Below are 27438 nucleotides of genomic sequence, written 5' to 3'. Positions count from 1 at the left end.
GGCTCCTCCCCTTCCCCCCGCTCTCCTAGCCCCCGCTCCCTCGACTCCCCTGGCTCCTTCTAGGGCGGGGATTCTCAACCTTTCTAATGCTGTGTCCCTTTAATATAGTTCTTCATGTTGTGGTGACCCGCCCTACCGTAAAATTATTTTTGTTGCTACTTCATAAATATCTGTAGTTTTGCTACAGTTATGTATTGTAATGTAAACATCTGTGTTGTCCGATGGTCTCTGGTGACTCCTTGTGAAAAGGTCGTTGGAGGCTGCAACGGGGTCGCGACCCACTGGTTGAGAACCGCTGTTCTCTGGGGTCTTCTCAGCCTTGCCCCCGCCCCCTCAGACCCGTCTTCTGGCCTGCCCCTGCTCTGGCCTGGCCCACTCTGGGTCCAAGACTAGAGTTGGTTGAGTCTTCCACTGATCTCTCCTGCCCGCCCCTTCCGCTGTCCTCAGGCCTTATTGGCCCCTTGTCTCCCCAGTAACCAGACTACAACAGTGAGAGTGCAGCTACAGAGACTGGTCAGGCACTCAAGCAGGTAGAGCCGTGACCTCTCACCCCCACCCCACCCCAATCCGGCCGGGGGTTCCGAGGTGCGGAGAAGCTGCCCAGGGACCGAGTCTGAGTCAAGCCACAGGACCCAGATTGTGTGTGTTTGGGGTGAGCGATATCCCAGTAGTCCTTGAAGGGTCGAGGCTCAGAGAGGCCACAGTGCTGTTGGTCGCTCTGTGCACTGGCTTGCGCGCTCTGAGGCTGGTGTGCCCTTGCAGGAGCGCCACCGCTATGTCTAGGATGCGTTTGGGTCCACCCACCAGGAGCGCCCGCTCCGAAGAAGGAAGCGAGATCTTCCTGGAGGGATCAGGTAATTCATGATTCCCCATCTCTTCCGAAGTTCCTTTTCTGTTCTCAGCTTCTTCAAGTTCCAGAGCCAGGGGTGGGAGGCCTCCCAGGAGCGCCCTCTCCTGGGGGCAGATTCGAGCCCAAACAGAGGGGCATCTTGGCCTGTGGTGGGGCCAAGCCAGGCAGTGGGATGTCTAGGCAGACATTGGACTTCAGGAGTGGTTTGAATGGGGTCCAGAACATCCAGAATAGAGCTAGGGGAGGACCTGTGAGATGGCTTACCTAGTAAAGGCTCTTGGCACCAAACTGACTTGGCCTGAGTTCCACTCGGGAACCCAGGGGGTGGGAGAAGAAAAGCAACTCCCTTGGGACCTTCCTACACTAAAACAGAAAGAAAAAAAGGACCCGTGTGGTGGCCCACATCTTTCATCTCTACTGGAGAGGCGGAGGTAGTTTGAGACCAACCAGGGCTACATAGTAAATCCTTACATAGTAAAACCCTGTCTCAAAAAATGGCTAGGGTGGCTGGGATAGGAGTGTGGACATGGTCAGTTCTCAGCTGAGGGTGGGAAGCTGGTGGGAAAGATTGAAAGGATGGTGTAGTGGTTTGTATCTGCTTGGCCCAGGGAGTGGCACTATGAGGAGGTGTGGCTTGTTGAAGTAGGTATGGCCTTGTTGGAGAAAGTGTATCACTCCACGTGGAGGTGGGCTTTGAGACCCTCTTTCTAGGTGCCTGGGAGTCAGTCTTTTCCTGTTTGCCTCTGGAATAAGACATATATAGAACTCAGCTCCTCCAGCACCATGCCTGCCTGGATGCTGCCATGATGGACTGAACCTCTGAACCTGTAAGCCAGCCCCAATTAAATAGTGTTCTTATAAGAGTTGCCTTAGTCATGGTGTCTCTTCACAGCAATGGAAACCCTAACTAAGGTAGAAATTGGTACCAGGAGTGGGGTATTGCTTCGCTAGGTCTGACCATGCTTTTGTTTGGAGGAAATGTGGATTTGGGGACATTTTGGAAAGCAGTGGAATGCTTTTAGTGGGGCTTAATGGGCCATCCTGGTAGGAACATAGAAGACACTGGTGCTGAGGAAGAGTTGAACTGTGGGGGCCTGGCTCAAGAGCTTTCAGAGAAGAATGTTAGTATACGGCCTAGAGACTTTTTTGTGTGGTATTTTGGTGAAGAATGTGACTGATGTTTGCCCTTTTTTTTCTGAAGAGTCTGCCTGAGGCGAAGGCGAAAGTGAAGAGAATGAGATTAAATTGCATTGACAAAGGAAGTCTCAGAAAAGCCCAGCACAGACTTTGTAGACTTTGTCCTCTGCTTCACTCTCATGAGGCACATTTTGATCAACCATAGCGAGCTTAAAAAGGAAAATTTCAAAATTTTTATTAATTGTGTATTCAAGTGATAAAGGGACACCAGGAAGTGAAATGGAGCCGAATCTTGTGCTCAAGGAATAAGCAGATGAAGGGAGTGGCGACTTCAGGGCACAATCCCACCTAACTAAGCTGACTTTGTGTTTGCAGTTGAACAAGGAATAGTTATGTCATGTTAGGTGTTATTATCTGGTTATTGTTTTCATTTGGGCTTTTAATCTGGCATGAACTACAATCCAGAAATTGAGGGCATACTTGTGGATCCAGATTTTGAGGCGTAGTGACCATGAAATCTTAGGCCCAGCCTTGGTGCTATCTGCCTTTCATCCCAGGAGACAGAGGCAAGGCCAGCCTGGAACACAGTAAGTTCCAGATAAAGAAAAGCTTAAGTCCAGGCATGATGGCACAGGCCTTTAATCCCAGCATTCAGGGGACAGAGCCATGCAGATCTCTGAGTTCAAGGTTAGTCTACAGAGCAAGTTTCAAAACCACTAAGCTTTGGCACTGAAGGAGTTGGAAAACAGAAAGCTGATGATAATGTAATAGAACAGGGGGACATGTTTCAGCCTCTGCAAGCAGTAGGATTGGGCAGCTTTAGACATGTGGCTTTGGCTTTAGAGTCAAGACTAGAAGGGACTACTGGGACAATTGATGCTGGTTAGCTGGGGATAAGAAATTAGTGGTGATTAAGAAGAGGACAGCATCACGGAGGTGAAATCTTCTGGGAAGTGTTTTCTGAAAGCACAAAAAAGCTGTGTTCCAGAGATAACCGAGATTGTACCTTGTGCTGGTAGCTAGACTTGGTAATGTGTAAGAGTCACCCAGGTGGTGCTAGTTTTGAAGGCATGAAGGGGTCATGAAGAGCAGTTGCGTTTTGGCACTGTGAGAGACCTTGGAAGGCCATTGGTGAAGGTGCAACCTCAGTTGCAGTTGACAGCCCAGGACTGAAGGGGTCATGCAAAGAATTTGAGGCTTGGCACCATGAAGAGAGCCTATGAGAGGCTATAGGTGAAGCCCAGTTACAGCAGAAGACCCCAGTGTATTGGAGATGTCAGCACCATGGGAAGATCACCAAGCACAGAGGCAACAATGGAGTGGAGTCAACCAGAGCCTAGAGCGCTACAGAGAGCAGAGCTGGAGATGTGATCTAAGCCCTTTGGAGGAGCCCAGAAGATCATGTGGGGATCCCAGACATTGGAACAAGAAGCTGCAAAGTTGAAGTTGCCTTGGAGACCCCAAGATGTTTGAAATGCCAGGGAATACCTTCTGAGGAAAGTTGCTAACAGGGAGTGGAACCAGCCCAGGAGAAAGAAGTTTGTTGCAGTCAACAAAGCAGAGAAGAGTTGGAGATCTGAAGAACACTTTGACATAGAGATGTAGAGTTTGGAGTTTGCCCAGGTGGCTTTTGATCTTGCTTTGGGATTGCAGTTAAGTGATTGGATGCACATCAGACGAGACTTTGAACTTCAGGCTTTTAACATTGTTGAGACTGTTATAGATTATGGGGACCTTTCTAGTTGGACTAAATGTTTTAGTGTTATGCTGTGTCTAGGTGTGGTCCCCATAGAATCATGTGTTTGAACAAGCGTAGGGGAGTCAGAGAGTAGAATGTGGTGGTTTGAATACGCTTGGCCCAGAGAGTGGCACTATTAGGAGGTGTGGCCTTCTTGGAGTAGGTATAGCCTTGTTGGAGGACTTGTGTCACTGTGGGGGTGGATTTTGAGATCCTCCTCCTAGCTGCCTGGGAGTCAGTCTTTTCGTGTTTGCCTTTGGAACAAGATGTAGAGCTCTCAGCTCCTCCAGCGCCATGCCTGCCTGGATGCTGCCATGCTTCTTGGTATGACGATAATGTACTGAACCTGTATGCCAGCCCCAATAAAATGATGTCCTTTTAAGAGTTGCCTTGGTCATGGTGTCTCTTCACGGCAATGGAAACCCTAACTAAGACAGATGGGTATGGCAGGCTCTTCTGGCCTTAGGCTGAGGCACCTAAGAGGAAGGAAAGGACCATTCTGGGTGTAGGAAGTCCTTGAGGATCTTGTAGGGAGATGAGTGGGAGGCTGGGTGAAGCCCAGAGGATAGTAGGAGAGAGGCCACTGCAGTCCAACAGAAGGCTAGGAGGGAGCCACTTTCTCTAGTTCCAGGTGTTTTAGACCAGGAGGCATCCTTAAGCCAGAACAGCTGTGATGGGAATGGATCCGTTTGACTACTGGGAACACAGGGACTGAGATGAGGTTCCATAGGATGCCAGGGCTGGGACTGGGGTACAGTTGTAGTTTTTGAGATCCTAAAGGGACCCTCTGGGGGAGATCTGACAGTCCTGATCCCTTTGAGTCCTTTGTCTGGTCTCATCCACAGTGGATGGGGAGCTCAGCCGCCTGCAACGACAGTGCAAGATGATGGAGTTGGAAAGGCGGGCATACAGCAAGGAAGTTCATCAGCGCCTCAGGAAGCAAGTGTAAGCTGGGGAAAGAACAGAAAAGGGACTTCTGAGCCCTGAGAGGAGGGGAGGAGGAGAGGGGAAGCGCAGGGGTGGGGAAGGAGCCAGGACAGGGGAGTGGTTCATGAAAGGGACAGGATAAAAGGTAGGAACAGGAGGAGGTGCAGGGCGTGAGAGTTGCAGGATCTCTGGAGAGTCCGGTGCTGGGGTAGAGAAGAGATTGGGAAAAGCACAGGGTCTCAGGGGCGGGTCGGGGCTCAGTGAGGGGCGCCGGCTGGAACTGGATGAGTGCTGCCACTTGCTGGTGCGGACCACCTGCTCCTCCCGGTTGGACAGCGAGGAGATTCGGCAGCTGGAGATGCTTCGAGCCAAGCTCCAGATGCAGATTAACGTAGCGCAGAGCCAGGTCAAGCGACTGGGAGACAAGAAGCATTTGGCGGAAATGGAATGTCTTCTCAAGTCTCGGGCCCAGGTGCAGGTGGAAATCGAGGCGCTGCAAGAGCAGAACCGGGCCCTGGACAAGCAGGTGGGTTCTCCGAGTTGGCCGCCATCCTATCAGACCTTGTAGTAACTGTTCTAAGTCTTGGCGATCTTATCTGAAAAATGGAGCCCAGAGCTCCACCCAGAGCCAGGGATGGTGTGTACTGTAAAGCCAACATCCTGAAAAAACTGAGGCAGGAGGGTTGCTGTAAGTTCAAGGCTACAGGCTGCGAATCCCACCCCCCATCCCTGCAATGTGCCAAGCAAAAGAAACTACTCCCAAATTCACACTAAATTCTAGCTGGACTGTGGACCTATTTGAATACTTTTAGCCACCGGAAAAGAATGGTTTGTTTGTTTGTTTTGCTTTGCTTTTTTTGAAACAAGGTGTTATTATGGTGTCTTGTAACTAGTTGTGTAGACCAAGCTATCCTTAAACTCCTAGAGATCTGACTCTGCCTTCCAAGTAAAGGCGTGGGCTACCATGCCGGACCCTGGGAGGCATTTTTGAACTAGCGGTACCTAAATTTTCTGTGTCTTGGAGCTCTTAATTTCTAAGTAAGGTTTTTGTTGTTGTTTTATTTTTAAAGTTTTTTTTTTGTTTTTGTTTTTTAAATTTTTGTTATGTATACAATGTTCTGCCGGCATGTATGCCTGCATGCCAGAAGAGGGCACCAGATCTCACTATAGATGGTTAGAACCATCTATAATGTGGTTGCTTGGAATTGAACTCAGGACCTCTGGAAGAGCTTCCAGTGCTCTTAATGTCTGAGCCATCTCTCTAGCCCTTTTAAATTTTATTTACTTTAAAAAAAAATCTTTATGTACACTGGTGTTTTCCCTTCATGCCTGTGTAAGAGAGTCAGATCCACTGGGACTTGAGTTACAGACAGTTGTGAGCCACCATGTGGGCACTGGAAATTGAACTTGGGTCCTCTAGAAGAGCAACCAATGCTCTTAATCACTGAGCCATCTCTCCAACCGTTTGGTGTTTCATTTTTGTTGTTTTTTTTGTTTGTTGTTTTTTTGTTTTTTGTTTTCCCCTGAGACAGGGTTTCTCTGTGTAGCCCTGGCTGTCCTGGAACTCATTCTGTAGATCAGGCTGGCCTTGAACTCAGAAATCTGCCTACCTCTGCCTCCCAAGTGCTAGAATTAAAGGTGTGCGCCACCACTGCCTGGCTGGTTCTCTATTTTTTGAAGAGAGCATTGGTTCCCATTACAGATGGTTCTGAGCCACCATGTGGTTGCAGGGAATTGAACTCAGGACCTCTAGAAGAGCAGTCAGTGCTCTTAACTGCTGAGCCATCTCTCCAGCCCCTGTTGGTTTAGTTGTTGTTTTGTTTGTTTGATTTTTTTGTTTTGTTTTGTTTTGTTTTTATTGTGAGAGAAACCTCAAGAAGTCAAAGCCACAATGAGAGAAAGCTCTTGAGAGCTCAAAGCCTTGATTTGCAGCTTGGCTGATTGTTATACTTGCTGACATTCTTTTTTGTTTGTTTGTTTGTTTTGTTTTTTTTCGAGACAGGGTTTCTCTAGCTCTGGCTGTCCTGGAACTCACTCTGTAGACCAGACTGGCCTCAAACGCAGAAATCCGCCTGCCTCTGCCTCCCAAGTGCTGGGATTAAAGGCGTGTGCCACCACCGCCTGGTGGCTGCTGACATTCTTATCCGGGCTGTGGTAAATGGTCTGTGGTGATCCGGCCGAGTCACACCCAAGGTGGGTGTGACTAAGCTCACAGAATGTGACAGCATGATGGCAGTCACTCCCTTGATTGGGCTATGACCCCCTTTTACTAGACTGCAGACTGAAGGGAAGCCATCCACCAACACTGAAGAGCTGCCATGCCATGCTGAAAGGAGCCATTTGGCAGGGACGGCAGAGGGGCCCCTCAGTCCTGAGGGCTGTGTTGACCAGTTTTATGTCATAGTGTCACAATCTAGACATCTCTGGGAAGAGGGAATCTTAGTTGAGAAATGCCTCCTTAAGATTGGCCTGTAGGCAAGTCTATGGTGCATTTACTTGATTGGTGATTGCGGTGGTTTGAATAGGTATGGGCCCTATAGACTGTTATTTTTGAAAACATGGCCCTTAGGAAGTGTCATCTTAGGAGGTATGGCTTTGTTGGAGGAAGTGTGCCACTGTGAGAGTGGGCTTTTAGGTCTCCTCTGCTCAAGCTATGCTCAAGCCCAGTGACATAGTCCCCTCCTGCTGCCTGCCAATTAAGAAGTGGAACTCTCAGCTTTGTCTCCAGCACCATGTCTGTTTGCATGATGCCCTGTTTCCCACCATGATGATAACACACTAAACCTCAGAAACTGTAAGCAAGCCCCAATTAAATGTTTTCTTTTATAAGAGTTGCCTTTTGGTCATGGTGTCTCTTCACAGCAATGAAACCCCAACTAAGACAATGATTGATGTGGATGTGCCCAGCCCACCATGGTCCTGGGTGTTCTAAGAAAGCAGGCTGAGCAAGCCCATGAAAGACCAGCCAGGAAGTAGTGGTTCTCCGTGGCCTCTGCTTCAGTTCCTGCCTCGGGTTGCTGCCCTGATTTCCCTTCATGAAGGACTGTGACGGGAAATGAACCTTTCCCTCCCCAAGTTGTCTTTGGCCATGGTTTTTTATCACAGCAATAGAAACCCTAACTAAGATAGAAATTGGTACCAGGAGTGGGGTATTGATTGCTATGACAGCCCTGACCATCTGTTTTGGGGAGGATTGTGGAAGGACTTTGGAACTTTGTGCCAGAAAAGCTTTTGACTGCTCAGGCTCCGTGATCTTTTGTAGAAACTAAAAAGATAAACCTGAGAGCGGTGCAGATGATGGAGACCTGGCTTGTGATGCTTCAGAGGGAAGTTTGAGCATTTTTCAAAGACTCTATCAGGGTCACTTGTGTGATATTTTGAATTAAGAACTGCTTTACTTTACTGGGACAATTGATTTTAGTCTGCTGGGGCTGAAGACTTGGCTGTGATTAAGAGGCCAGCATCACTGAGGTGAAATCTGGGAGTATTTCCTCAGGGTCAGCCCACAGAAGCTGTGGTCCAGAGGGAACTCAAGTTGATAAGGGATCAGTTGTGCTGCCTAGTTTTACGTGAACTTGTCACAGCTAGAGACATATTTGGTAAAACAGAATCCTAATAGAGAAAATACCTCCATAAGATTGGCCCACAGGCAAGTCTACAGTGCATTTCTTGATTGGTGGTTGATGTGGAAGGGCCCAGTCTATTGTGGGTGGTACCACCCCTTGGCAGGTGGTCCCAGGAGCTATTAGAAATCAGGCTAAGGTTGCCATGACAACACCAGTAAGCAGGTTCTTCCCTAACTTCCTTTCACAAAGGACTGTGTTCAGGACGTGGAAGCTGAAATTAACCCTTTTCTCTCCAAGTTGCCGTTTGCTCATGGTGTTTATCACAGCAATAAAAGTTTTAACTAAGATATTTGCCAGCAGTTATTTGATGAGGATCAAGAGGTTTCACGCTGGGCTGAGGTCTGGACTGCAGCTTTGAGAGGTACTGAGCCTAGAGGCCCAAGAACTATGAGGTCAATATGTTACTGATACACAGGTGACCCCTTGTCAATTTGACACACGAACATAACCTCTTATGTTAAACCATAACCTCTCCTTTCCTGTTGTTCCCAAGATGTCATATTAATAATGGCAATATCACAACATATAACATATCCCAAATGTACTGGCTGGTTTTGTGTGTCAACTTGACACAGCAGGAGTTATCACAGAGAAAGGAGCTTCAGTTGAGGAAGTGCCTCCATGAGATCCAACTGTAAGGCATTTTCTCAATTAGTGATCAGGGGGGAAAGGCCCCTTGTGGGTGGGACCATCCCTGGGCTGGTAGTCTTAGTTCTATAAGAGAGCAGGCTGAGCAAGCCAGGGGAGGCAAGCCAGTAAAGAACATCCCTCCATGGCCTCTGCATCAGCTCCTGCTTTCTGACCTGCTTGAGTTCCAGTCCTGACTTCCTTGGTGATGAACAGCAGCATGGAAGTGTAAACCAAATAAACCCTTTCCTCCCCAACTGCTTCTTGGTCATGATGTTTGTGCAGGAATAGAAACCCTGACTAAGACACCAAACTTTAAAAGTCCCAGGCTTTAAAAAGTTCCAACTCTTGGGGCTGGAGACATGGCTTAGCGGTTAAGAACACTGACTGCTCACAACCATCTGCAATGGGATCTGATGCCCTCTTCTGGTGTGTCTGAAGATAGCTACAGCATACTCATATACATAAAATAAATAAATCTTAAAAATTTTTCCAACACTCTTTTTAAAAAGATTTATTAATTATTATATCTAAGTACACTGTAGCTGTTTTCAGATGCACCAGAAGAGGGCGTCAGATCTCATTATGGATGGTTGTGAGCCACCATGTGGTTGCTGGGATTTGAACTCAGGACCTTCGGAAGAGCAGTTGGTGCTCTAAACCACTGAGCCATCTCTCCAGCCCTCCAACACTTGAAATATGGATAGAGTACCCAAAGGACAATTTCCAGAGGCTTGAGAGAGGAGACTTTGGCTTCTGGGGGTGACATTCAGCTGGCGGTTCGGGGAGACATACCTTCCACCTTAGACCATGGCCAAGTTCATCCATAACTTTGCGGAGAAGTCGCCGTCGATGGTGGCTGCAGCTGTGACTTACTCGAAGCCTCGATTGGCCACATTTTGGCACTACGCCAAGGTTGAGCTGGTTTTCCCCAACCCCTGGTGAAATCCCTACAGCTATTCAGAGTGTGAAAAAAAAATCATTCAAAGTGCTAAAACTGGTAGCTTCAAACACCTTACAGCTAAGGAAGCTGTGCTGAATGGTTTTGTGGCCACTGAGGTGTGGATGTGGTTTTATATAGGAGAGATCATCATAGGCAAGCGTGGCATTGTTGGCTATGAGGTTTGAAGACCAGTCTTTAACTTCTGGTTTGAGTTCTTATTTGGATGTTCCTGGACCATGTGTAATGGGACTGCTGTCTGAATAAAATACTAGGTGTTGAAAACACTGCTGTGTTTTCTCTGTCAAGAGGAGACTTTGTGGGCAGTCCAGAGGTTATGGGGAATGTGCCCTTGAAGGAAGTAGCAGGATCCTTTCTTTCAGTCTCTGCATCTGGGCTCCTTGGGGAGGGGGTTTGTTCTGAAGCTGGGGCCCCACCATCGCTATCTAGGGCTTTCTCCAGGCTTCCAAGGCGGGGGGAGCAGTGTTAGAGAACTGAGGAGAACGGTCAGTTCCAGCCGCAGCAGCAGAGCACTGACATAGAATTCCGGCAGACCTGTGAGTTTTGAGTTGTCCCAGCTGCCCCCAGTGCTGTGTGACAGCTATACCTTAACCAGCCCAGTTCAAGCAGCCCACCAGGTGTCTGTGTAATAAGAAGTCAGGAGCCGTTTGTAAAAATAATATGCATAGATTTAAAAAAATGATCACTTTAAATTCTTTTCAGTTTTTCTTTTTATTTCTTATTTGTGTGTGTGTCTGTGTAAAGTATGTGCACAGAGGTACCCATGGAGGCCAGAAGAGGGCGTCAGATCCCCCTAGAGCTGGAGTTATAAGTAGTTGTGCATGATGTCAGGCGGGTGCTGGGAACTGAACACTGCTCCTCTGAAAGAGCAGTAAGTGCTCTTAACCCCGGAGGCATCTCTCCAGCTCTAGATTTTATTTGTATTCTTTTTTTCCCTGTTGAGATGGAGGTTCTCTGTGTAGCTTTGGCTGTCCGGGAACTCATGCTGTAGACCAAGTTGGCTTTGAACTCAGAGATCCACCTGCCTCTGCCTCCTGAGTGCTGGGATCAAAGGTGTTTGCTGCTGCCACTTACTACCCGGCTGTTGTGGTTGAAAACTGCATGGGGGTGATTGTGGATTCACATGAAGTTTTAAGAATGGCGAGGAGAGTCCCCCCACCCCACCCCCAACCCCAGCTGTACATTTCACTCAGTGTTCCCCAATTTGGATCTTTATTTCATTTGATTTTTATCATCGCTGCTGCTGAAAACTGGTTCCGAAAAATGTCACCTCACTGAAAGGCAAACACTGCCACCTTGTGGTAATCCCTCAAGCCACCAGGAGCATGTGGTAGGCCACGACCTTGGCCCATGTGTCCTCACAGGGCGAGTCTGGTGTTGGCATCCTGGTGCCTGTTTATTTTTGCCAGAGCTGGTCTCCTCATGGAGTGGTACACTTGAAATTGACTCTCAGCCCCAGAGACCACTAGCCAAGATCAAGGTACAGGCTCGGTTGTTTCCCCAGCGCTTATCAGGAGCCTATCCCCTTGCTCCTGGTGTTTTGCTGATCATTTCTGTTTGGTTGGTTGGTTTTGTTTTTTGTGTTTTTGAGACAGGATTTTACTATGCAGTTCTGGCTATCCTGGAGCTTGCTCTGTTGGCAGTCTGTCTCTAGATCATATTCTGAGGCACCGGGCATCAGGGTGTTTGACGGGTATCTCTGGGGATACTATCTAGCCGATATCAGTACAGACTGCGACTCGGTTACCATCATTCATTCAGTCTACACTCTGCTGAGCAAGTCCAGACACAGCAAGAGCTTAGAAACCAGGTCATGTGGGAAGCTGGCAGGGTTGCTAGGCAGCCTTAGCATCTCAGACCCCTTTTAACTGCTGGCCTTAGTCTCCCAGTATCCTCCTGTGATAGCAGCAACCCAACCCTTCCATCTCATGTGCATCTTCAAAAACACCAGGAGAGTCAGAGACAGGTAAATCTCTGAGTTCAAGGCCAGCCTGGTCTTCATAGCGATTTCCAGGACAGCCAGGGATATACAGTAAGGCCCTGTCTCAAAAAAAAAAAAAAAAAAAAACCAAAGCAAAGCAAAGCAAAGCAAAGCAAACCAACTAGCCAAACAAACAAAAAAGGCTACCAGAAGAGGGGCAGAGCTGGCTAATCAGGGGCCACAGTCCCTGTGTTTGCCTGGACTTAGGTCCAGTGGCTACAAGGGCATTTTGGCCTAGTTGGGTGCTGCAGAACAGAGGAAGGATGCCGGGGCTGCCGGGACAGCAGATGTCCTTGATGCATCTCTCCCAGGCATGTGATGGATGCTGCATTCCCTCCAGATCCAGGACTGGGAGACCCATGTCCTCACGCAGAGTAAGGAGGCCTCGTCTCCTGATCTCATCATGTATCAGAAGATGAAAATCCAGAGAAGGATCAGGATCCTTGAAGACCAGCTGGACAGGGTGGGTGCCTTCCAGCTCTCCAGGACAGACCTTAGGCTTGGCTCGAGGGGTGTCGGGAGGGCGGGCACTGTGGGCTTAAGGGTCCCCTTAGATGGATAGGTTTCAGGTTCTCCTGGAGGGAACAGGGTGGTCCCCACCTCTGACACGCGTACCTGGGCCTCATGAATGCTCTGACATCCCCCCCAGGTCACCTGTCATTTTGACATCCATCTGGTGAGGAATGCAGCCCTGCGGGAGGAGCTGGAGCTACTGCGCATCGAGAGGGGCCGCTACCTGAATATGGACCGCAAGCTGAAGAAGGTGGGGGCTCAGAGCTCTGCCCAGTCAGTCCTTTCCCGCCCCGAGTCCACAGACCGGGCTCCTGGGCCCAGGCTCACCCCAGCGCAGGGGGAAAGAAGGAAGAACATACCTCCCCTTCATCTTACTCCCATGCACAAACCCCAGCTTCCTGGTGAGCTCTGTCATCTGGGGCAACCTACAGGCCCACCAAGCCATTCACATCCCCCGAGATCTGAGCACCTTCAGAGCCCTTTGAAGAGCTAACATTCTGTCCCTCCTTCCTTCCCTCCCTCCCTCCCTCTACCCTCCTTTATAAAACTTTTATATCAAAACAATTTTAAACTTATAACCATACACAGAACTTCTCTATACCCTTCACCAGGATATATAACACCCTTGCCTGAGTAACGCCCACCACCCTGGCCAGTGCCATATATGTTTATGTTTATGTATGTACACTTGGATAGGTTTCTTGAGAGTCTTATTTGATAGCCCACGCTGGGACTTGAGCTTCTGCCAATCCCCCCACCTCAGGGTCCCTTTTGCTGAGTTACAGATAGGAGCCATCATACCTGACTAAGGTTGGTGGTTTACCTCCCTCTGTCTCCTCCTGTACCTTGGTCATTCCTGCTCCATCCCCCACTCCCCTCCCACCATGACCTTGGTGTGGTGGGAGTGTCTCGGCCAGCTGTGTTTTTGGGGAGGAGGTCCCTTGTATGGACCATCTGCTTTGCTTAGTACTCTGTTGGAGGCAGGGCACTTTAAGAAGAAGCTGGGCTTGGGATTTGGTGTTCAGGTGTCACAGCCGCGGAGGAGATAGATGCTCTGGAATGGAGTCTCCTTTGATGAGTCTACCATGCTGGAGATCCGCACTGTGCGCTCTTGGTGACAGCTAACACCCTTGCCTGAGTAACGCCCACCACCCTGGCCCATGCCACATTCTTACTAGGTTCAGCATTGTGACTTCAAGGTGAATGTTACAGTTACTACACTGGCCATGGACGTCTGTCACAGATGCCGCCTCGCTGTCCCCTCCCTGTGCCCTCTCCTGCTCTCTCCTCCCCTGGTATTATGTCTCCAACAAGTTCCCATTTTCTTTCTCTTAGGAAAAAAATCTTGCTTTAAAATATTTAGTTGTGTGTGTGTGTATCTGCTTGTGGGTTTGTCCATGTGCATACGCATACAGGAGGTCCTCTGGAGCTGGAGTTGAGTGGTTGTGAGCTGCCCAAGGTGGGTGCTTGGAAATGAACTCTTAACCTTTGAGCTATCTCTCCCAAGTCCTGTTTTTTTTTTTTTTTTTTTTTTTTTTTTTATCCCCCAATGGGAAGTAGGGATTGGAAAAATCAAGATTTAGGCCCCAAGCAACCCCATTTTGTCTATGTTGTTGGATTTTCCTTTCCTGCCCTTTCCTCCCTTCAGAGCACCCCAGACTGTCAGAGCACTGTGGGCAAGCGGCATCCTGTTAGCATGGCCCGCCCCTGCTATCAGTCCCTTCAACCCCTAGGAGGGTTTTGGTGTGTTCATCTGTTCAAAACCTTCCTGGCTCAGTTCTTGTTTCTGTCTTCTGCATGGTTCTATGTCTCATCTGGAACACTTCATTCACCTCTGTTTGGGGTCAGTTTTTTCATTCTGAGGTTTTGGTGACTGACTGACTCTTCCACTGAGGTGTGGCCCCATCTGGGCTTTGTATTACGTTTCTGTCTTGTCTTTGTTGACCTAACTTTTCTTATAAATTTGTGAAATATTAACAAGCCAAACAAAAAGTTCCAAAAATTTGGGCACAGTGATGCACACCTGTCTTCCTCTGCAGCAGAGGCAGCAAGGTCGGTGCAGGGCAGCCTGGGCTACAGATCTATATATACCCTGTCTCAAAAGAAAAAGCTCTGGAGTTCATGCCCAAGCTCCTGCCCAGACCCTCAGCCCATTAAACCAAACCAAACCAAACCAAACCAAACCAAACCAAACCAAACCAAACCAAACCTCCAAGAACCTATCCCAGGAACCACCCCTCCCCCTCTACTTCGTATTTAATGGCCCTGCATTACTTATCTCCCTAGTTTCTGGGCTTATCCACCTCTAGATTATTTTTGCAAAGGTGTGTGTGTGTGTGTCTTTTATCCACATGCACGTGTGTTTGCTTTACTTTATGTCTATGAGTACACTGTCGCTGTCTTCAGACACCCCAGAAGAGGGCATCGGATCCCATTACAGATGGTTGTGAGCCACCATCGTGTGGTTGCTGGGAATTGAACTCAGGACCTCTGGAAGAGCAGTCAGTGGGCTTAACCACTGAGCCAGCTCTCTTTTTACTGAAAATATGTGGCTACTACAGAGAAGTTAGAAAACAGAACAGCAGGTCATGGCGTGTTACATATCGAGGTGGTGAATTTTTATAGAGAAAGGAGATTGGAGGTGAAGAATCCAAACTGACCAGGATTGCTTTGCCTAGGGCCTTCTTGGTCCAGCACATCATGGCAGATAGTATAAAGGGTGGAACATGGGCATAAAGGAGATGGCAAATCAAGGGAGAGGCACAGGGCTGGACCTGGACCTCTGCCTTTTTTGAGATCAGTGTCTTTAGCAACTTTACAGTAGGCACTACCTTCTGAAAGTCTCAGTAGTTCCCACTATGGCCGCCCAGAGACCCAGCTCCCATCCCAAGACCCTTGGTGGATACACCACACCAAACCCCAGGATAGTAATGACACCTACGCAGGTTTCCAAACCCATGGGCAAGTTGGGCTAGGGCTTTGTTGCTGGGTTAATGGTTCCTGAGTTACCTCTCCCACATGTCCTCCTGATTTTCCCCTTTGGGACCTCATTGAAACCCCTTTTCTGATTCAAGGTCAGTCTGATCTATATAGGCTCAGGATAGCCGGAGATAACACAGTGAGGCCCCATCTCAAAAACAAAAACAATCCCCACCAACACAAACAGAAATGACAAGTCCTTTCCCGGACAGAGGCTCATAGGAGGGTCTGCAGTGGTAGGAGTAGGACCGTCCCTTCTTGGTGCAAAGGCTGGAGGAAGCCAGCTCATTGTGTCCCTGTAGGAGATCCACCTACTTCGGGAGATGGTTGGAGCTCTCAGCACATCCTCTACTTCTGCTTATACTGCCAGGTAAGCTCCCCCACCCCTGGGGGCACTTGGGTAGCAGAGGCAGTAAGGGGTGGGAGCCAGGAGGCCTGGAGACTCATAAAGAAGGGTGGAACCTAAAAGATACCCCCAACTCTACTGCCACACCCTGTTCCTTGGGGGCATATAAATGGGGAATTCCATCTGTGACAGCTTCAGGCCTGAAGATGTAATCAGGGCTGGGTCCCAGGGGCTGACACACAGCCCTCAGGCACAGACATGCCAGATGGGATTGGTAGTGGAAGCTGCTTGGGTGCTGGCTTCCCTGTCTGTCCAGGCTCTTTGGCTCTTGGCCCTTGGCTCAGTGCCTGCTTCCTCTCTCAGGACCTTTGATCCTGGGGCATCAGTAAGTCCACCTTAAGACCTCCCTCCCTCCCCACTCCCTTCCTCCATCCCTTCCTCCCTCACTCTCTCTCTTCTTTGTTTTTCGAATGCTCATATGCCAGCCTGATGTGATGGTGGGTGGTGCTTGCCATTCCAGCACTCAGGAGGGAGTAGGAGTTCAAGACCAGCCTTGGCTACAAATCCAGTGTGAGGCCAGTTTGGGCTGCACAAGACCCCATGTCAGACAACAAAAGTGCACAGCCCAGGTGCATTCGCCATGGTGGACAGCTGTTGCTCTATCCAGACACTTGAGCAGCAGCTCTCTCCTTTTCCAAGGCTCCAGCAGACCTTGAATTTCCTCTTTGTCTCTGGTTTCCTGAATGTTCCACACAGACAGGGTGAGAAGCGTGTCTCCATCCTTGGCGTGTCTCTATCCTTGTCCAGAGAACACATGTTAGTTCTTCACTCTTTCTGCTGGTTGTTCTGTGATTTCTTTCTCTTGATCTTTTTCTTGTACACTTATTTATTTTGTGTGTATGTGTCTGCATACATGTACGCATGCATGCTCACGTCATGCATGTGGAGGTCAGGATAACCTGCAGAGGTCAGCATTCTCCTGCCACCCCGTGGGATCTGCCACGTTGTCATGTCTGGTGGCAAACTCCTTTACTTGCTAAGCTATCTCCTTGGCCAAAGTCTGATCTCTTACCTTTGCCACCCTCTACCCCTCACCCCTACCACCTAGGTCCAGCTTCTCCACACTTTGGTTGGCTTTTGACCTCTGGCCTTCTGTCTAGATGTACTTCTGTCCTTGGTGTCTTGTTTTCAACTTGCTCTTTAGTTCTAACTTCGAGGAAGGGAATCTGATTAGCTAGTAAGTCTCTGCGGATGACATAGCGATAGTGGTGAGTTCATTGAGCCACCTGCGGTGGGCTGTCAGGTGGGGCACAGGGACAGGCTGGTTTCTGTTCTGGGAAGGTATGGCTTGACCAAACCACAGGTTCTTGGGACTGGGCCTTGCTATCGTCAGGGGAGGCCATCTATGTTAGAGAATGACTAACTAGCCCTCAAGGGTGGCTCTGGGAGGAACCCCCCAAGGCAAGCAGAGATGAGATCAGGATTAGAATACCCTAGGGCAGGGGCTCTTTGCCATTGACACGTCAAAGCATCAGGCCCTTATTCCCAGCCAAGCAGGGCAGGCACATCATTCCTGCCTTAATGGGGTGTGCTAGAGTATGGAAAAGACCCAACTCTCCAGTCTTACTCATTTCTAGCTACAGACTATCCAACCTTCAGTGTCACCCAGGCTGTCCTTTCTGAGTCTGGGAATAATCTCTGGCAGGGCCTGACTACCTCTTTGGCCCTCGGAGTAAATGATCAGATAATTCCTGGCCTCTGTGTCCCCTGTGTGTGTCCACCAATCTTGTCATAGCTAGTCCTGATCCTGAGCCAGGTCTTCCAGTCTAGAACTTTCTCTGCTCTTTGTGAGCATCCTTGGGAAGCCACCTGGCACCATCCTTCTGTAGGCCCAGGCTGACCCCAGCTCAGTCACCCATCTTTTTTTTTTTTTTTTTTGACTTACATGCCCCTTCTGCCCCAGGGAAGAGGCCAAGACCAAGATGGGCATGCTTCAGGAGCGCGCAGAGAAGGAGCTGGCTCAGAGTGATACGGAGGCACAGATCTTGCTGCGGCAGATATCACATCTGGAGCAGCTGCACCGATTCCTTAAGCTCAAGAACGATGAACGACAACCGGATCCCCGTGTGGTGCAAAAGGAGGAACAGCGAGGTAAGGCCAGTGCTTGCACCGAGCACCTAACTCAGGGCCACTACATCTATCATCATCCCTAGGCCCTCAGAGAGGGTGAAGCCCCTTAGGAGAAGGTGGGGCAAAGACTAGTGGAGCTGGTGAGCAGGCAGGGCAGAGCCTGTTGGTGAGAGCGGTGGGGAGGGGGGGGCCTTATCCAGGATGCAAGCCCTCAACTTCCCCGTGTTCCCCATAGCCTGGGAAGTGTCAGAAGGACTCCGAAAGACCTCCCAAGAGAAGCTAGTCCTGCGCTATGAGGACACTCTGGGCAAACTGGCCCAGCTGACTGGCGAGAGCGACCCTGACCTTTTGGTGGAGAAATACCTGGAGTGTGAGTGGGCAGAGTGGATGAGGAGGCGGGGCTACCCAGCACCACCCAAAGCACGGCACACTTGCCTTGCCCTGGGGATCCTGCCTTGTCTCCAGTTTTCATTCTGTTGCTTGGTGTCCCTCCCTTGCATCTGCCTCTGTTTCTTTCCATATGTCTCAGACTTCCTCTCTCCATATCTGTCCCTTGACCCTCTCTGTCTGTTTCCTTGGGCCTTCTCAAATCTTTTACCGACCCTGTCTTTCTCTGTGTGTTGGTGCACTTCTGTGGCTGTTCCTGTTTCATCTGTCTCTGTTTTTCTGCCTTTGATTCTGTCGCCTTTCAACCCTTAGTGATCCTTCTGTTTCTAACTCCATCCCTCTGGACCCCCCCTGCACACCCCCAGTGGAGGAACGCAACTTTGCTGAGTTTAACTTCATCAATGAGCAGAACTCCGAGATACACCACCTTCAGGAGGAGATCAAAGAGGTGAGCAAGGCCCACCCCACCTCCCAGACTCCCATACCCTCTCCCCAGGCCTAGAGCGGACCCAGCTCCAGCCCCTGTCGCTGCAGATGCAGGAAGCCTTAGTCAGTGAGCATGCCAGTCAGGATAAACAGCGCATGCAGCAAGAGCAGCAGTGCAAAATGTTGCAGCAGGATGTGGACAAGGTGTGCACTGAGTCGGAGCAGCTGGAGGGTCGCTTCCAGGCGCTCCGAGGTCAGCTGGAAAAAATCAAGACTGGTAAGTACCGCGAGGTTCCCTCTCCCAGCCCGAAGCTCTTCCTTAGGAAGGATGCAGTGGGCTTGTGGGGAGCTGGCCAGGAAGGCATTCCGCGTTTGCTACTCCGTCCTTCCCTTGTCTTTTGTCAGCCCATCTCGGGTGCACCTGTCTGTCCGTCCATCCATCTGTCTGTTCGTGAATGTCAGGTGTGTGACTGCTGAGTCATAAGACTAAGGTACTTTTATATTCACTAGAAAATGCTAATCAGTTCTCCAGAGCAAGTCCACATTTTCTTTAAAAAGAACCATTTATTTTATGTATGAGTGCCCTATTTGCATGTACACCTACATGCCAGAAGAGGGCAGCAGATCCCATTACAGATGGCTGTGAGCCACCAAGTTATTGCTGGGAATTGAACTCAGGACCTCTGGAAGACCAGCCAGTGCTCTTAATCTTTGAGCCATCTTTCCAGCCCCCGATTTCTCTTTTGTTTTGTTTTGTTTTCTTTCTCCTTTATCTCTTTCTCTCCCTTGCTTCCTTTCTTTTTCCTTTAGTTGTTGTTGTTGTTTTGAGACAGGGTCTTATTATGTAGCGCTGGCTGTCCTGGAACTCACTCTGTAGACCAGGCTGGCCTCAAACTCACAGGGATTGGTCTGCCTCTGTTTCCCAAGTACTGGGGTTAGAGTTATGGGTCACAATGGCAATTTCTCCTTTTATGCCTTTGTGTGCACATGTGTGTGTCTCAGATGTAGCTGTGCCCACTCCCTAGTGTCTCCCCATCACATTTTGTTATCGCTACAGCACTCACTCAGTGTGGTTCCCAAGCCGTCAGTGTTTACTAAGATTGTCACCCTATTGTTATCTCTGAGACATTCCTGTTTGGCTTTGTGCTGTGTGTGTGCTTATGTGTGTGTGTGTATACATGAGTGTGGCATGGCATATATGTGGAGGTCAGAGGGCAACTTGTAGTAGTTGGTTCTCTCCTTTTCCCATATCTTGGGATCAAATTCAAGTTGTCAGGCTTGACAGCAAGGATCTCCACCCACTAAGCCGCCTTACCAACACATATTTATTTTATTTACTTAAATAGTTGGGGAGAAAATAGTTGAACATCTTAAAAATTAGATTTATATTTTTTTATGTAAGAATGAACTGCCTACATTGTATGTATTACATCATATACTTGTGTGATACTTGAAGACATCAAAAGAGGGGATTGGATCCCCTGGAACTGGAGTTACAGATGGTTGGGAACCACCATGTAGGCGCTGGGAATTGAACCTGGGTCCTCTGCAAGAGCAACAAGTGCTTTTAACTGTCTGTCTCTCCAGCCGCCTTTTTTTTTAGTATTGAATTAGATTATTTTTCTTGTTCTGAGGTATAGGGATTGTTTTGATCCTGGAAATACTTTTTTTGTATGGTTGCATACTCGCCAACTTTCTTGCATGAACTGAAATTTATCTAACACTTGATACAATGTACTCAACTCCCTTTTGTAATTAGTTCTGGCTGTCTTTGCTACTTTGTGGGTCCTTCTCTCTTCCACCCTTCCAACCTCATAACACTAGATAAGTGAGAAAAGCAAAGAGATGCCTGGATAAAGTCAGGAGTCAGAGCGGGGCACTATCATTAGACTACGTCCTGCTCACTAGGCGTGTTGAATTCCTTGGGGCAGGCTTCACCTTTGACATTAGGATATCTGCTCTGCTCTTGTTTCTTCTTTGTGTATGACGACTTAACAAATTGTGATCATCGGCAACCAACCCACAACCAAGAACCCACCAACCAACCACAGCCCGCCCCACCTCTCAGGGCCCTAGCATTTATAGAGCCTCTGAAAAGACCCCCGCATTCCAAATGTCACAGATCACAGAAACTATCTGCAGCTGGCCAAACCCCAGCTGGCATAGTCAGCTGCTGTGGACAGTCTGAAGCATCCCCAAATCCCATACCTGGGATGAAGACGAAAACATATTCTTATAATACTTCTATGTATTTTAAGGAAACCAAAACTCCCAAATGGTCAGTACAATCAGTGGCTTTGTGGTGTAAGAAGTCTTTACCTATTTGAGGTTGCAAAGATATTTTTTACTAGAATTTTGTTTGGCTTCTGCCTTAGGGTTTTTATTGCTGTGAGGAAACACCATGACAAAAAATAAGTTGGGGAGGAAAGGGTTTATTCAGCTTCTACGTCTACATTGCTGCTGTTCATCACCAAAGGAAGCCAGAGCTGGAACTCAAACAGGGCAGGAACCTGGAGGCAGGAACTGCTGCAGAGGTCATGGAGGGATGTTGCTTACTGGCTTGCTTCTCCATAGCCTGCTCAGCCTGCTTGCTTCTAGAACCTAGGACCATCAGCCTAGGGATGGCACCACCCACAAAGAGCTTGGCTCTCCATCTAATTGAGAATATGCCTTACAGCTGGATCTCATGGAGGCATATCCTCAGCTGAGGCTCCTTCCTCTCTGAGGAGTGTAGTTGACACACACACCAACCAGTAAGGTTCCATGGGAGAGTCTGGGCCTGTCCCAGATGAGGTCACATGTGTAGGGAACTGGGTGCTGTTATCTGGTTCTGTCTTCCTTCCTTGGTATCCGTGCAGCTGTTCAGAGACTGGCTGCGTGGCTCTTGGGTCCCAGTGTGCACCTCCCTCTTTCCGAGTCTCTAGAAACGGCTGAATGCCTAGTCCATAGGGCCAGCTAGGGCTCAGCTAGGGCGATGGTAGAGAGTAAAGATGGAGAAGCACAAAATGGTGTGGGGTTCCAGGAGGCCTGCTGGGGCTCATAGCAGAGCTCAGCAGGTAGCCCTTTTCTCTGATGCACGAATGTGTCTGTGTTGTCTCACCAGAAACTTTGACATTTTATTGTTGGCCTTTCATTTTGAGACCCAATGGGATGGTAGCACACTAGCTCCTGTGCTACTTTTATTTATGTTTTAAAAGATTTATTTATTTATGTAAATGAGTACACCACTGCTCTCTTCAGACACACCACAAGAGGGCATCAGATCCCATTGCAGACGCTTGTGAGCCACCATGTGTTTGCTAGAATTGAACTCAGGTCCTCTGGAAGAACAGCCAGTGTTCTTAACCACTGAGCCATCTCTCCAGCCCCTGTGCTATTTTTATTTGTTTTTTATTTGTCAATATCTTGGAGTGTGTCAGCACCACCATAATATGACAGTGTGGTAATACGCTGGAGGATAGTTAGTGCCGTCTTGATCTTGGTTCCTGCATATTCCACTTATCGGCACGAGCATCATCTTGTGGTCTGTCCCATCAAAGCCAAGAACTGCAGAGCATCAAGTATAGGCATTTCTTACTCACAGTGTAGCGGCCAGGAGAGCTGGTCCTTCGGAGGGCCGCGAGGGAGGGTGTGCTCCTCTATGTCTCTTTGGCTCTGGCTGGCTTCATTTTCCTGTCTTGCAACCTTACCACACTGAATGCCTACACTGTGGGTCCCTTCTGTTTTCCTTATTTTCACATGTAGGTGTACATGTAGGTGTTTTGTGTATGTATATCTGTGTGTGTTCCCCCATCTGTTTTATAAGGCTAGGGGTGTCTGAGTCACATAGTGTGTCCTCTTGTGTTAGGAGTTTCCAGGGGCCCTGTCCCGTCATAAATCACATCCCGAGGTGCTGGGGAGGGAGAGGGTTAGACTCCACCTATAATAATGACTGTTGGCAGAGTTGCCCCTCTTTGGGTGATTTCTGGTGGTTTGCCGTTATTTCCTGTTAGTGGAGTAACCGAGACACCTTTAGGAAGATATAAGCACAAAACAGAAATCAACTGATGTATGTGTTTAAAGAACATCCAGAGATGTCATGAGGCTTCTAAGCTGGAGGGACAGGCTCACCTGTGTGGGGAGGCAGGACTCAACTGTGGTGTTTCTGTCATGAACAGCAGCCTGTTAACCAGTTAAACACAACAGGCCATAGGGGGCTTGGGGTGAGGGGTGGTGACCTGGTGACTTCTGGGATGCATGTGTCCCAGGTGGGACCTGAACCCTGCCAAGGTACCATCTTGGCAACTCTCCCTTGACCCTCTCGAAGCTGAGGCTCTGCAGACACTGTGGCTGGCTGGCTGGGCTGCGCGGGGTCGCTTACTCTTTGTAACTCACCTTTGCAGGGAGGCTGGGGTTCTGTACCGTGCGAGGGAAGCACGGGGCCCCCGACACAACGTCCCTGTCTCATCCCAGATATCCAGGTGCTCTTCGACAAGGCTAAGTGTGACAGCAGTGTCATCAAGGATCTCCTTGGGGTCAAGACCTACATGCGGGACAGGGACATAGGCCTCTTCCTGAGTACCATTGAGAAGCGGCTGGTGCTGCTCCTCACGGTGCAGGCCTTCCTCCAGGTCCAGGTGGGTAGGCAGGGGCTTGGGTGTGGCCGTCAAGCTTGGCTAAGCCTGTGCTAACTCTAGGCTTCCACACTCTCAGAACCTTGCCCCTTTGACTGATGCTGCACTTCTAGCGCTGGGCCAGAGCCTACAGGAACCCTCCAAGAAGATTACCCCACTCAAGCCTCCCGATAACATGTGAGGCCTGGGCCAAGCAGGGAAGGGGGCTGACCCCATGGGCAAGACAAAAGGTGGCGGGCATGGGTGTGACTTTCAGATGTGGCCTTCTCGGACACAGGGGGTGACTTGGGAGCTTGGAGGGAGGTGGGAGTAGAGTGGGAAGATGGGGTGCTGTTGCTCCAAGGGGGTGGGGACAGAATCAGGCGAGCTGGAATCTGTGTACGAGGTAGAGCTCTGAAATCAGACTCTCTCCCTTTGTCCCACCTGAGGGAGGACTCCTCAGGGGCTGTAATCAAAGAGGATTACCCTATGAGCAAGGAGGAGTTGCTAAGCCAAGTCATGAAGTCGGTGAGAGTGGAGCCCCTGGGTCGGGGGCTGCGGGGAAGGACTTCTAAACCTGTTGAGACCCTAATGTTGCCCACCTCCAGCTGCAGCTCCAGGACGAGGAGGAGTCCGCCAAGAAGCTGGACAGCAGCCCGAGCTTGACTCTCTCCAGTCCACAGATCTCCCTGGTCACTGTCCCCAAGCATGCCAAGAAGACCAGTGTAGTCCCCGAATCCATCCTGAGCCACAAGACGAGCCGAGGCCGTGGCACTGGCTCCGTGAGCCATGTCACCTTTGGTGACTCTGCCTCTGCTGCAGGCCCTGTGGCCCTGGCTTCTGCCAGTGCCAGTGGAGCACCTGTGTCCAGCCGGGGCTCCCAGGGGGGCCGTGGGGGCTTCAAACCCACGAGCTCCAGCAGCTACCTGGGGTCTACGGGCTACCTAGAGACCAGCAGAGGCCGAGAGAGCACAGCAGGTGGCGTTCACAGCCAGAGCATGGGATCTGAGTTGAGTAGAGGCCTCAGTTCCAGCAGTGGCCACACGTCCAGTCCTGCCCCTGCCTCCAGGCCCAGCTCCTCTACTAGCAAGGACTCGAGGGGCTACAACTAGGGCAGTGGGTCCCTTCCTGCCTCAACTCTTGGCAGGTTTTCTAATGTCTGCCCTGCTTCTCCCTAGAGATTCCTTTTTAATCCCTGTAAGCCCAGGCCTCTTAGGTTTCCCTCTGTTTCTTCCCATCTTTCCCCATGGTTACTGCCTCTGCCTTGGCCTTGCCTCTCTGTTCTCATCCTCCTTGCTTCCCATCTCTACCCTCCTCATCTCTCTCCCAAGCTTCCCTCCATCCGATGTCTCTGTCTCCTAACTGGATTGCCCTCCATTGACTAGGTGAACTGTAACCATAGGAAATAAAGGTCAGAGCCCTGTTTTTCCAAGCCTGGTTCCTACAAGTGTGTTCAGACATGGCTTCATCTGTTTCCAGCTCAGAGAAAGACTTGTGAGCCCATCCCTAGATCTGTCTACCCATGCATGCATGCATGCATGCATTAATCCATCTATTGGGGTCTGGGAATCACTACAAAAACTGCCCACATACCATCTCAATCAAATTGGGCTGGTTTATTGAAGGCACACCCCAAGATCAGGGATGCAGTACAGACTCAGGAGCTAAACTGCAACCACCAGCCAGAATTCTACAGAGCTTTTAAGCCTGAGATCCACAAATATCTGTGCCAAGTTATTCCACCCATCAGAACTTAGGGATAGGGGTTTCCTTAGAAACAAGTCTTTGTTGTACACTTATCCTGTTCTCATTGAGTGGGCTGTTCACCCGTGGTGTGGGACTTGGCTAGCCTAACATTCATGTCTTAACTTGCCAGCCTGGATGTTCATGTCTCCTTCTGTTAAGGAGGATGTCAGTTCCCGCGAGGTGTTGGGAATTCAAACTTTATTCGACCCCTACTCAAAATGGAAGTTTTACTCCAAATAGCTTTTTATACTGCTGCAGGTGTCTTTCTATTCTTGGGGTCCATCCCAGGGGCAGCTTATAGAAGCAAATACCATAAAAGCTCATGAGTAGGCGCAGGAAGTGCCGCTGGGCTGTTGGTTCCGGTCCTTGCTTATTGTGGCTACCTATACAAAGCCGTTCTAACTGACCTCTATTGTGACTGGTTTCTAAGAACACCAACCCACAGAACATAACAGAATCTGCAATCAACTCTGGCATGAGGAAGTTCCCTAGTAACAGCACATGGGAAAGTTTCCTTATAACATTAGTAACACCTCAAAGAGCTGGCTAGACAGGCAACAGTTAGCTAGGCCTTAACACGCCTATCCATTGCTGGCTCTGCTGGCATCTGTACTGGGACAGGCTGGGTTAGGCTGCAAACATCCTCAGCACTTGACTCTCTGGTACCCAGGTTTCTCTTGCTCCAGTATTCTTGCTTCTTGTGGGTTACTTAAGGCCTCTATTCCACATCATGCTCTTGCCCCACGCTGACAGGACAACCTCAACCTGGAGAGGCAGTCCTGGGAAAGGAAGAAATGGCAACTCTTGGAGCTTTCCATGGACCCAGTGGTCCCATCGTGCACAGTTACAGCAGAACAGGCCATGGCGGGGGATGGGGAGTGGGGCTCTGGGCTTTGCAGACAACCCTGACTGGCCTTGGCTTTGACATGTGGCAGAAGCTGCTGGCCCTGATTGTCCTCCTGCTTCCACCTCCTAAGTGCTGGGGTTAAGGATGGGCACCACCACGCCCGGTTCATGCAGCTCGGGGGATCTAACCCATCCCTTCATGAGGGCTAGACAAGCACGCCTCACCAACTGAGCTACAGGGCTGTTGATTTTGTGTCCAGCAGTGGCTGCGATCAGGAGTGTCTCAGAGCCGGGCAGTGGTGGCGCACGCCTTTAATTCCAGCACTTGGGAGGCAGAGGCAGTCAGATTTCTGAGTTGGAGGCCAGCCCGATCTACAGAGTGAGTTCCAGGACAGCCAAGGCTACACAGAGAAACCCTGTCTCGAAAAATAAAAAAATAAAAAAAAAAAAAAAAGAGAGAGAGAAAAAAGGAGTGTCTCGCCGGGCGTGGTGGCGCACGCCTTTAATCCCAGCACTCGGGAGGCAGAGGCAGGTGGATTTCTGAGTTCGAGGCCAGCCTGGTCTACAAAGTGAGTGCCAGGACAGCCAGGGCTACACAGAGAAACCCTGTCTCGAAAAACCAAAAAAAAAAAAAAAAAAGAGTGTCTCAGGCTTGTATGTTGAAGGTTTGGTTATCGGCCTATGGCCACATGAGGAGAGGCTGGGACCTTGGGGAGGTGTGACTAGATGGGAGGAAGTCAGATCACTTGGGGGTGGTGTGGGCAAGTGGGCCAGGCCACCAGACAGAAGAACTGGTAAGGTTGAGTGAGGTCAGACCCTAGGAATCTCAGAGACTTGGGATCATCAGCAGGGGTGGACCCCTTCTCTACCCACTTCCGTACGTGCTCGGGAACGTGAAACTGCAACACCCCACTGAGAGGACCATGGGCACTCAGTTACGTATGTATTGAACACTGGAGTCCTTCCTTGTGCAAATAGAACATCACTAACATCTCACAAAGAGCCAATAGGAAACACCTACCCCTAAATCCCACTCCACTCCTCAATATTTATATAGTCTCTGTCCAGATGGAGTGAAGCACACAAGAGGATCGTCTGAGAGTACCTGTTTTACTGAGCTGTACCACTTGGGGAAGAGTTCTCTCTCCTGAAGCATCATCCCTGGACCTTGGACCCGCCTTGGCTGGCCAGGCTCATGCACAGCTGCTGCCGCCTCCCCTCTGCCGCTGGCACTGTCGCTGTTGCAGTAGCTGACAAGAGACCTTGGGATCTTGGCTAGCTGCCCTGTGAAGGCTACCCAAACCTCCCTTCTAAGAGCTGTAAAACTCCCAGCACTGTAGGCTGGACCAGAGCCCCGTGGAACCTATTTATCATGGCTCCACTTTGCCCTCCAGGTGTACAGTGGATGACAGGGATGTGCCTTTGAAGAAGATATTGGCACCCCAGCGGTTTCCCCTCTATAGTTCCTGGACTCTCTGTGAGCTGCCTTGGTCCAGTGTTCCTCCTCATAAGCCCAAAGGCAACAGGGTCAGGTGACTGTGGGCTGACACTGTGGATCAAAGTAAACCATTTCTTCTTATAGATCACTTGTGTTAGGTGGTGTGTCACAGGTGTTAGGTCTTATAG

General features: G+C 49.7%; 1 protein-coding gene and 1 pseudogene across 2 annotated transcripts; both read left to right on the top strand.

The window, feature by feature from the left end:
• The first annotated feature begins 478 nt into the window (after positions 1-478).
• On the top strand, positions 479-25820 carry Odad1 (outer dynein arm docking complex subunit 1). 2 transcript variants are annotated; one of them, XM_021167771.2, is made up of 15 exons: positions 479-652; positions 763-854; positions 4571-4670; positions 4989-5178; positions 12188-12310; positions 12497-12610; positions 15642-15709; positions 17649-17836; positions 18051-18185; positions 18568-18650; positions 18737-18905; positions 23081-23244; positions 23321-23418; positions 23670-23748; positions 23829-25820. In XM_021167771.2, exons 2-15 carry the CDS (start codon positions 776-778, stop codon positions 24330-24332), a joined length of 2094 nt encoding a protein of 697 aa, XP_021023430.1. In that variant the 5' UTR covers positions 479-652; positions 763-775; the 3' UTR covers positions 24333-25820. The 2 variants fall into 2 exon arrangements, with proteins under 2 accessions (XP_021023430.1, XP_085697850.1); XM_085841724.1 differs by lacking the exons at positions 4571-4670; positions 4989-5178 and having other exon boundaries at positions 12159-12310.
• On the top strand, positions 9716-10033 carry LOC110298483 (ATP synthase F(0) complex subunit g, mitochondrial pseudogene; annotated as a pseudogene).
• Positions 25821-27438: the final 1618 nt, after the last annotated feature.

Source organism: Mus caroli, unplaced genomic scaffold (genome assembly GCF_978045245.1).
Source record: "Mus caroli unplaced genomic scaffold, Mus_caroli_1 scaffold_8, whole genome shotgun sequence".
Taxonomy (NCBI): Eukaryota; Metazoa; Chordata; class Mammalia; order Rodentia; family Muridae; genus Mus; species Mus caroli.
The sequence above is the reverse complement of the archived record's forward strand: the minus strand, read 5'-3'. Positions and strand labels throughout refer to the sequence as shown.

Excerpts from the sequence above, each read along its gene's own strand:
- Odad1 (XM_021167771.2), top strand. The coding sequence starts at position 776 with ATGTCTAGGATGCGTTTGGGTCCACCCACCAGGAGCGCCCGCTCCGAA. Across the intron at positions 15,710-17,648 it reads ACTTCTGCTTATACTGCCAG|GGAAGAGGCCAAGACCAAGA; the intron begins GTAAGCTCCCCC and ends CTTCTGCCCCAG. Across the intron at positions 23,749-23,828 it reads TAAGCCAAGTCATGAAGTCG|CTGCAGCTCCAGGACGAGGA; the intron begins GTGAGAGTGGAG and ends GCCCACCTCCAG.